This window comes from Pyxicephalus adspersus, chromosome 7 (genome assembly GCF_032062135.1).
Source record: "Pyxicephalus adspersus chromosome 7, UCB_Pads_2.0, whole genome shotgun sequence".
Lineage (NCBI taxonomy): Eukaryota > Metazoa > Chordata > Amphibia > Anura > Pyxicephalidae > Pyxicephalus > Pyxicephalus adspersus.
This window is the reverse complement of record NC_092864.1, coordinates 28448702-28460012: the sequence shown is the minus strand read 5'-3', so window position 1 is coordinate 28460012 and position 11311 is coordinate 28448702. Positions and strand designations below refer to the sequence as shown.

At 37.8% G+C, this 11311-nt stretch overlaps 1 protein-coding gene across 1 annotated transcript in view; it reads left to right on the top strand.

Moving 5' to 3' along the window:
• GYPC (glycophorin C (Gerbich blood group)) overlaps positions 1 to 9949 on the top strand; it is a 19515-nt gene extending 9566 nt beyond the window's left edge. Inside the window, exons 2-3 of the mRNA XM_072417941.1 lie at positions 5481 to 5525; positions 6411 to 9949. Coding sequence (XP_072274042.1) covers positions 5481 to 5525; positions 6411 to 6607 — 242 coding nt within the window. The 3' untranslated portion in view covers positions 6608 to 9949. The remainder of the gene's footprint in view (positions 1 to 5480; positions 5526 to 6410) is intronic.
• The last annotated feature ends 1362 nt before the right edge of the window (positions 9950 to 11311 follow it).

Genomic DNA, 11311 nt, shown 5'->3' with positions numbered 1-11311 from the left:
ACTTTAGCATGTTACCATTCACTTCCTTGCTTACAGCACAGCATGTAGAGAGGACTGGTCAGCCCAGTGTCAGATATTGTGATGAGGTAAGGGGCTTGTTGGGTGTCTTTGGCAAGCACCGGATAAAAGTGAAGTGAAAATTCACCCTGCAGGACACCATCTTATTTTAGCTGTACAAGATGTGAATGATCTGATATAGAACATGAATAATTATAATTTATATTGGCTTCCCCTGCAGTTGCTAGAACTGAATGATTTCCTGCTCCCTGGTGCAGGAGGTTTGTCATCCTGTCCAATCAATATGTCAAAAGATTGCAACTAGGAAGAGAAGAAGGAAGAAAATGGTGGCACCCTGTAATGGAACGGAGACAGGTGAGTGTAGTGAAGTAGAGTCATGAGTAGTGTTGGTCTAACAGCTGAGTGTTCGGCAGCTTTTCAATTGAATAGCCTAATATTTTTAGGATGATCAAACACCGAATTCCAACACCATTAAAATCTATGGGGGGGGGGGGGGGGAATTCAGGTTTTTTTCGAGACTGTGTAGAACTGCAAAAGCAATCAGGGGAGCAGAGCTGGCAGCCCTAGCATAACTGTAGTATGTGTTCATGTGTTCTTGGATGGAGATTCCACTAGTCAATGGAAAAACCCCATTGAGAGTTCATCTCCCGTGCCTCCTATCAGCTGTGACGACAAGTTCCCACACTCCCCAGGCTGTACTTATCAATAGGATAGGAACTGAACTCTGGTGAACTCTCAGTGGAGAAACTCCATTGAGAGTTCAGCTGGAGTTCGCCTTTTTTTTTTTAAATGTTTAAACACGAATTTGCAAAGTCGGATTCCGTGTTTTTGGGTCGGGTCTGCCCGAATTCGAAATGCCATTTTCAGGTCGAATATAGGGACAACCCGAATTCGAACACCAACACTAGTCATGAGGTTGTAAAAAATGAGGAGTTGTAGTTGAAGGTTTGAATACCAACCTCCCAGCCCTTCTTTACCCACAAACCTGTAAAAGTGGAAACATGATCCATTTTATAAGAGGGATTGTTCATCTTTCATGCCCCATTAGTCTGGTTCTGTATCCCACTCCTCATTGCCACTCATGGCATAACATTATGGGTATTTTTATTACATGAATTCCCTTCTATGGACTTTATTACTTTCCCATTGGCCCTTTTATTATGGGTACAGCATGTCTTCTCCAATGCAGAAATTACCTATAATGGGACAACATTATCTTTAAATAGGCACACTAGAAAAATTACCTATTGTGTCACTTCCTGTCTCTGGGACTACACAGATAGCATGGATATCCCAATGGAAGCACAGAGACTCAGTAAAAACCCATTAGAGATTTTTATTCTTTTGCCCTTTTCCTACAGTAAACATATTGCCATAAATGCTTTAAAGGCAAACACAGCTGTCATAACTGTTTCAAAACCCTAAACATAGTTTAGAGATAAAATAAGTGTTAGGTTTAAGTGTTTTTGAAGTCAAAAATTTTTGTCCCCCTTCCCCAGGACAATTCCTTCTTTCTTTTTTTTCCAAATGATCATTCCCACTGGTACAGTAAATGATAATAAAGTGAACATTTTAAAGTTACTACCATAACATTCTAAATCACCCTTTCCCATGGTGGGCACCTTCTTCCCAGTACCCAGAACAAAGAAAATTTGTATAGGAAATATAACTTTATTCTAAACCTAAAAAGAAACTAAATTGTTTTTTAGATATACCGGTACTTTACAGTTTCATTAATACAACACATTGAAATAAAATGCTACACTTTCTTTCTGGCTGTCTTGTTCTTGATAAGACAGGAGCAAATCCCCTCTGCAGGCATAATAACTGCATTCGAGGTGAAAAATCAACCCCTATGCCATTTAAAAAACATATTTAGGAATTAGGACAATTATTTTTTACAAGCAATGGTAATATTTTGCTAAAACCATCTAGCAGAAAGTTCATGCCGCCCCTCGCTGCCCCCTTCCGCCAATCACTTGTCACCCACAGCGCAACCAGAGATGGCAAACAGTTATTTTTTGTGAGTGGAAAAAAATACCACTTTGTCATCTTTTGGCATTTTGTGTGGGCATTTCTAGTTTCTTCGGAAAGGGTATTATTACAGCCTTTTTCATTATTTACTTTATATTCTTTTATTTTTTTGATCTTTGCTAATTTACTTTAGGGCCATGAAGGTTTTATCATGTATGAATAATGTCTTTTCTTTCAGAATCTCATCTTTCCACCATTCACACCCAAAGTTCAAGTACAGACCTCATATAAAAAAAAAAAAAAAAAACTTCTCAATGCTTGACCTTAGGTTGGATATGGGTCTGGCTCATAAAGAACCATGATAGTCATTCATGTGACAACTCCTATTCTCAATAGCTGGTTCTGAACATACTGCCACAATACACTAGCAAAGCAGGGCCTGTCTTACTTTCTGCTGCAATTCCTAGCTGTCAAAATGACAGTTGGAATTTTATGTCTAACAGCAACATCTGGTATTATGTAGGCAAGAGCTTATGAACATGATTCGTAAAATATAGCTTAGAAGCTAATTAGGAAAATAATGTACAATTTCTTTATAATTGTTTGTTTCAATCATATGCTAAAATCTTGCTCTGGTTATGGCCATGATTCTGCCCTGTCATTGGCTACTGATATGTTATAGCTTTTCAGCTCCCAGGCACTATAAACCTTTTTTAGTATTTATCCTGCTTGACCTGTTAGTGGTGACTCTGCCTGTTTCTGTGATTGTTTGTTGCCTGAACCGGACCTTCCCTGTGACTTTAATTCTGCTTTGTCCTACCCTTGTATACCTTGTTTGGTGGACTGACTACATGTGTATAACCTCTGGGTTTAGTTTCCTGGACTTGCTTCTACAGGACTCTCCTGTTCTGCATTATCCATGGATCACCTGGTTACAGACACTGGACTGTCTGACCTCCCTTTGTGTCCCCTGTCCTGCTCTTGTGGGCTCCCTGTCCTCCGTCAGTTCTTCCCCCGATGCTAGCCTTGCGCAAAGAAGTCTTCGGACCACTGGGTATGCTGGGATGGTGCAACTAGCCTCCCAGGGCAGAGCAGAGCTTACTACAGGTGAAGAGTGTGGCATTAGAATGGGGGACTGGCATCTGATGAGCACTGGCGCTGAACCAGGACCCTACAGACAGAGTCACTTTTAAATGGCAGACTCAGAAAAAGCATACAGTTGTAATAAAGGCTCTGAATTTCCATATTAAAAGTAAAAATCAACAAAGCTTTTCTCAATAATTGAAACATGATCATGTCCCTCTAAGTAAGAAACAAGAACCAATTAGATGAAGGTCACAAATTCCTTCCCATGTACATTTACAATCCATGAAAAAAAAATGATCTTTGAATAGTACTACAAATCTAAACAAACCTGTCCCACAATATAGATTCCCCTTAAGGGGTCGGACTATCCTCCCAGCAGAAAGTATGATGTGTTTTCCCCAATCACCTCTCTGCTGAATCAGCTGCTTTCAAACTACACAATGTTCATCCTGTAGCTCCAGGTGTAGGAAATTAGCACAAAGTAAATCATCAGCATTTTCCATCTGTTGTGAGGTTGTGTTACATTATTTATTTATATCAGTTTATTTGTGACTATTCAAAACCAGCATGTATTTGTATTGAGAATCTAACAGAAAATATGGTTGTCAACACAAAATAGACACACATGCTTAAAGAGACCCTGTCAGTGGACTATTAATTTTTAATGACAATCTTTCTATACCATGAAATGTGCATTAATATTATTTAGGCATGTTATTTTCCTGTAAAAGGTACCCTTTTGTAGACCTAGAGAGCGTTGTTGGGTGTGGCCATCTTGGCTGAGGTGGCAGCAGCCCCAAGCAGGCTCAGAGTTGTCAGTAGTAGAAAAATAGTAAAAGCTATATAAGGTTATATAGGGAGGAAAAAAGAGAAGCTGGATGGGCCAGACATAGCAGGGCTTTGACCTAGCAGGAGGGAGGAGTCTGGGCTATTATTAATATAGTAAACTCCTCGTTTTTCGGCAACCACAGGGATTGGTAGATTCTGGATAAATGTAGATTCTGGTTGCTTGAGAGTTACCATTAAAATAGTACTAATAAAATTAAAATACTATTAACCTCCCTAGCGGTTCATTTATTTCCGGTTTTATATGTCTAAAAGCGGTACATTATTTTTCATGAAAATTTATGTTACAGTATAATATAATAGTATGAGTATAATAAAGTTTGAAACACAAAATCATTTAAAAACAATAAATTGAATAAATTAAAAAAATCTATATATTTAAAAAAAAATGTAATTAAAAAAATACATATTATACTCATACTATTATATATACTGTAAAATAAATGTTCTTGAAAACAATGTACTGCTTTTACACATAAAAATCCAATGTATTGCATTCAATAGTTATTTTGTATTGAATGCAATACAAATGGATTTTGAATTTCCCGCCCTGCCCGGCCGGGACGTACACACGCACCAACGTCACTGGGAACTCCCCCGGTGACTCATCGGATGCAGAAGCAGGAAGAAGAAAGAAGGCGGAGATCGCGGCGCTGGATGGCGCAGGACCCCGGCAGATCAGGTAAGCACTCTATTTACTAACCTTCCCTAGGTGTTCCAACCCTGAGTGTGACTTGGGGTTACCACTTGTAGCAACTTTTTTCTACCCCGAGTCATACTCAGGGTTACTGCTAGGGAGGTTATTATAAATCAATAGAGGCACAATAGCAATGCAGTACATGCAACATATGATCACTACAAATCTACTTATTGGCAGATAATATAGGCAGTATAATTGCAGCAGTAAAATAAAAGTCCATACACAGTTGTTGTGACTAACCAGGAAAGCAATAGAGGTCCTAAATATTAATGTGGGCGCCGAGAACACATGGAAGCCGTGGAGTGATGCACCTGAAGCGTTGTGGGTTGCATGCCAGTTGCTTGAGAGTGCCAATTTCTTGAGTTCTGGATAATATGGAGTTTACTATAATATTATTATTTATATACAATATAATAATAATTTTTTTAATTCATATACATATACCTTATAATTAAAAAAAAAAGTGTATGATAAAGAAAAATGCTGTAAGTAAGCATCAATTCACTGCTTTGTAACAGGGTCTCTTTAAACATGAATGCAAGTGAGTCAAAGGAAAATATGTCAAACATAATATTTAATGTTACAATCTTACTAAAAATATTCCTTTTGCATCACAGAAACATTTTGTTACATTTAGAGATTCACTTTTATTCCCACCTGTTATACATATTTACTTATTACAAATGACTTTTTTTCTCTGATAGTTATTTTGAAGTTTGACGGTAGGTATTTCCCACCCAAGAATTTTTGTTGTATCGCCCCTCTCTTGCAGAGAAATCTGGAGCAGATGGCATTAGTGGGTGTTGTATTTTTGCATCATACATTCTAACATGAATTTGTGTTTTGGTTTTTGCAGCTGTGGAAGATTCCAGCAGTGGAACAGATGCGGCAGTGATCACAAGTAAGTCTGTCCCAATATAACAAGGTACATATAACCAGATGTAGGGAAACTTGAATGTGGGCGGATTTATCTCACATCAAAAAATGGAACAAATGTATGTGAACAAGAGATAAAAGAACTGGAAGCTTTAAAATCTGATGAGAGCGGAGATGGATCCGCAGTGATATCTAAACCGTATTGTAATTTCAGGGTCAGATAACCCAAAAGTGATATTTATGAGGATGGGTGGGGGGATCCCAAGATAAGTCACCAACTGGTTTTCTAATAGGGATGAGTTGGTAATCTTTGTAGTGTAATGTATTTTTTGGCTTGGAGAAATTTTTAAGAAAGTTGGAGATAATTTTCACCATGAGCCAAATTTACAAAGTTGGTAAAGGTTACCTTGAAACACCTGCTGACTTTTTGAGTTAATTGCAAAGATGCTTTTCATTGTCACCAAAATTGCTGGAGGAGTCAGCTCATTTTATTATATTATATTAGTATTTTTAGTATTTTTTTTAAATAAAAGCTAAAACACAATTGGAAAACACATTATTAAAGCCCGCTGGTGGTAATTTTCATATAATTTTAGCTAATTTGCAACACAATCCTTTCCCTATAAGTCTTCTTGGCCTTCTGGATCCCCCTTGCTAGCAATTTTGATGACAACAAAGAGATTTAAAGAAAATGCTGATAGTTTGAAAAAGCAATAGAGATGACCTGAACAGTTTACTGTTTCTTCTTTTACTCTCCAGTCACAGACTGGGATATTTCTTACAACCTGCTGGGTTGGATAAAAAAATACACACATATAAAAAATAAATATATATTTATATATATAAATATATATTGTATCTTTGTGTATAGCTGTCCTTTGACCCCCAATCCATCTACATTCCTTCCCAGGTGTCATCATTGTTGTGATTGTGGTTCTTGTGATCCTCATTGTCGTGGTTCTCCGGTACAAATACAGACACAAAGGAACGTATCTCACCAATGAGGCCAAAGACATGGAATTTGCTGAGAATGCGAACACTGCTCTGAAAAATGATTCTTCACTGCATGACTCTGTAGATGAGTCAAAGAAAGAATATTTTATCTGAACAGATGAGAGAACCATCTTTCCAGCCCATCAATGCCTTCACCATGTTTACATTCAGGAACACTGCTGCATTGCACTATAGAAGGAATCTTGTTTCCTAAAGAGGGATCCATTGTGTCTCAGGGGATCACAATATATACATTGTAGGCATTGAAACATTTTCAAGATTTCCATCTTTGTGGCTGGTAAATAATTCTGCATAATAATACTAAGGTGTTTATATAGAAGCTTCCAGGAAGCAAGACAGCCAAGGAAGGAGTAAACATTTTCTATGATGGATTGTGTTTGTTGGCCATCTATACAGCCATAATGACTTTTCTACTTTTGATAGAAACACTTATTTTAACCAAAGAGTAAAACATCATCAGTAAGGCTTGTTGAGCATTTTCCTCTCTATTGCCTTATTACCAGTAACACGTTCTGGGGCTATTTACCAAGGTACAATGTAATGTAGGAATCTTCTGCAAACAATCTGTAAACCTTGGCTGTTCATCTGCTAACCCCTCTATGTTAATGAAACCTTAACATTGGTTAGTTGGTTACTGCTTCTGGCTGAGGTGGTGGTAATTCATTTTTTGGTTGGCTTCACTTACGCAGACCCAATCACTCCATTGTCCTCTGGCATCGAAATAAACCATGCAGAGTTACTTTGAATACCTTTTACATCCTGGAGAACTGGTACCCACCCAACTCTGCTGCCTTTTATAAGAATCTATTGATATGCTTTTTTGTTACCTTACAGTAGAAGTTCAGTGGACTGCCTATTGGATGGAGAGGTGGTGGTCACCACTACAGGGCTGCAAAACAACATATCTGCTGTTCTCTACTGGTCTGTGGTCTGCTGTAGGACACTAGTAAAGACTTTTTAGACTTTATTGATTTCAGGTTTATTTTGGGATCACTAAAAAGTTGATAGTTGATTTCCTATATTCCCAAATATGACAGGTTCACCTCAAAGCTTATCAATATTTCCAAGGAGGTGAGATTCCCATGCTCACCTCCAGACTTTTCCTGCTGCCATCCTCAGCATAGGGTCTTAGTTCTCCTTGTCTATATCAGCCTTTCTCAACCAAATGCAGGACTGAACGACGAAAATTAGAACAGCCTTTCTCATTCTTTTTTACATGCAGTAACCCTTCAAAATACCTTTCAGTGGGAAGAAGACCTCTTACATTTGCTGGACTTTGTGAAGAATGTCACTCTTACAATCAGCCAAGAAGATCATTGGTGTCACTTAAACTGACCTGATAGGTACAAATTGCTCATTGCTTAAGGAACCCCCAGCAACCTCTGGAGGAACCCTAGCTGAGAAACACTGCTCTATATTGTAAAACAAGTTCCAGCAACAGAAACCATCTACTAATAGGTTTGGCAAGTTGGTGTCAAGAACAATATTTTTTTGTTCCTAAATGCTGAACAATGAGAGATTATTTAGCTTGCAGTAATCTCCTAAAATCAGTTTTAGGTACACCAACTATATTGTGTTAAATGAATATTATACCCAATGAATTGGCAGAATGGATTGTCTTATTCTGATATTCTGGGCAGAGGAAATGTTGAACCATGGCCATATGACTCCATTAATGGTGGAACTGTTAGTCTGCTGTTAGCATTTATAACCTTAAATCAATGTTTGCTGTGCTGGAAAAGGTCAGGCAGCTTAACAGGCCAAATGATATCACAATTTAGCCTTTTATAGGTCTCCAATAATGAGCCAAGCTTTCCCATTTCATGAAGTCTTTAGTAAAGGAATATTTCCGCCCTAAAGTAGCAATAAGAATGATTACAGCTAATACCCTGGAGTACGGTGCTGCAAATAAATGGAGCTGTATATTCAGAATAAGTGGTTTATGTGCCATGGAAAATGCTGAGAATAGAGAATGGCAGAGAAAAGTGACTTCACTTATAATACTGGAAAGGAATAAAAAACTCTGAAATGAAGCATTAATGTAACCTCCAGCATCCACATAGATGTATCCTTCTTTCCTCTTCCTTCATCCTTCTATACTTAACTTTTTTTCTTTTCCCTTTTTCTTAACCCTATTTTTTACTTCTTTTTTCTTACCTTCTCTTCTTTTATTTTCATTTACTTACTACTCTTTTTGTTTACTGTTCCCCTTTTTTTTCCTTTCCTGGTCCCTTTTTTTCATCTCCTTTCATATTCCTATTCCTCTTCCTCTCCTTTTATTTTCCTGATCCCTTTTTCTTGTTCCCTTGTCTTTCCTTTTCTCTCCTTTCCTGTTCTCTTATCCTCATTTTCCTCTATTTTCTCACCTCTTTTCTCCTTCTTACTAGTCTTCTGCTTTAAAATGTACTTTCTCATTTCTCTTTTCATTCTCTACCTGCGTACAATTTCCGTATTTGTTGGGATTTTTTGCAAATTATTTACAAAAATGACTTCCTTCATGTAATATATCATTACAAGTGAGAAAATCTAGAAGTGCCTTTGTCCTAGTCTATGGAGAGAAGGGAAGGAGACCAGACACACCCTCCAAGCCATTAGTGACTCTGGAAACATCCCACCTTCAGAGGGTGGAGGACCTTGAAAGGACTGCACTCATCTCTCAGTAATATTGTGCCAGCATACAGCACGGTACGGATCAAAAAAATTATACAACACAAGAAGAGCAAAGGGAATTCAAAAAGCAATTTTTTATGACAATTTAATTAAAAACCTCAACCAAGCCCAATAAAACTGATAAAATGGAGGGGGTATACCATTCTCAAGTACAGATATTGGTATGTCAGAGTTGCAGTTTAGAACAAGATTTAGTAACGGGGGTGTAATAAAGTTCTCCAAGACTGTTGGATAATTTAGCAAATGTTTTCAACCATTGGCCATTTCAAGATCAACTAGTTTACCCATGATAGTCTATCATCTCCAGTTTTTGAGAGCTTTATTAAATCAAGCCAAGGATATGGACACTTTACATGCCCTGTTCACACTATTCAGGTCCTCTGCATGTAAAGTAATGCCCTTTTAATAGGCATAAAGTTGCATTGCATAAGGCAGGTCATATGCATGCGGCATTTGCAACACATGCACTTTGCATTAGAGTTTAGGGAATCTGCTAAAGACTGCTGGGAGCTCAGTGGTTTCCCAATGCTGGGAGGAAAAGAAGCTTCAGAGAAAACCACTTCAGAATAAGCTATTTATGCCAAAATGTGTTTATGCAAAAGGATTTTTTGTGTTGTATTTCACTATTAGCAATTAAGGGCACTACCAAAAAGGTAGTTACTTGCCCAGCCGGGATAATATTTGTTTTGTTGTTTTTTTTCCTGTTTTTTTTGGCATTTCTGTGCTACATTAAAGTGGGAGCCTGAACATTGTTTTGTTGAAAAACGATTGTTGACTGCCTCATTGAACTGTTGCAAGCCTGTTGCTATGAGCAATTCCCCACTGCACACTCACAGTACCTAGCTGATAAGCACTCCATGCTTGCTGTTTTGCTTTCCATGACCACAGCTTTCCTACTTTAAGGCAATAAAAAAAACCCTTTATTCCATATTCAGGTTTAGCATATACACTAGAGATAATGAAACATAACTGAGACGCTTTAAGGGACTAAATAAATAGCTGTAAGTAACAGGCCTATAAAGAGATAAAAGATATGACTTAAGGTGGACTTACATAATTAGTTCCGTCTAATATCCTAAAATAATTAAAAGCATTCCCATTTGAAAGCAGAACTCGGTATTAATGCAGGAAGGATGGTGCATAGCGTATCTTTCTATTACGCACTTTCCGACCCTCTATTTCATCCATTATATGTAAAGTTCATATATCATCACACTTCTAGGTTAGTCTGGCTCCCCAGCATGACTGGCTCCACAATCTATATTCATCACTGGTAAGCAGCTTTAGTCCAGCTCAGCAGCAATTTTTCCGTTCAAACATCTCCTCAAGTTAAATAATGGCAACAAAGCGGATTGAAGGATTGGGCAGAGTGTGTTAGGGGAAATCATTAAAATATTACCGGTTATCATCTCCCATGAAGCATATGTAAACTTTGCAGATAGAGGCTGTAATAACATATTTCAGTAGAATAACCGGTAACTAACTTTCTTTAATATGTAACAAATTCCATTCGGTCTGATTGACCTTTTAACTAATAAAAATTTTACATAATGACTATATATTTAAACACAGCCATTAAAATCTCACATAAGATTTAACATCTTAATATGGAAAAAAAACTGCTTGACGAATGAGGAATCTAAGGAGCTGTGGCCATAATGTGTGAGTAGTATCAGCATATACAGAGCAGTATGGTGGCTCAGAGGTTAGCACTCTAGTCTTTGCATTGCTAGGTCCCAGGTTCAAATCATGGCCAGGGCACAATCTGCATGGAGTTTGCAGGCTCTGTGTGGTTTACTGGGTACTCTGGTTTTCTTTCCACATTCCAAACACATGCTGCTAGGTTAATTGACTTGCCCCCAAAAACTGATCTTAGACTGTAATCGAAACGTATGACTATAGTAGGGACATTGGATTTTGAGCCCCTTTGAGGGACAGCTAGTGACATGACTATGGACTAAGCGCTGCATAAAATGTTGGTGCTATATAAATACTGGATAATATTAATTATTATAGGCTGCAATCTTCCTCGCCACTCATTCTTGGAAATCCCACGTTCAACGGCTCTGTCTCCAAAAAAATTCAGCTCTTTTTTATTATTTTTAAAATCTGCAGCTTTTATTAGGA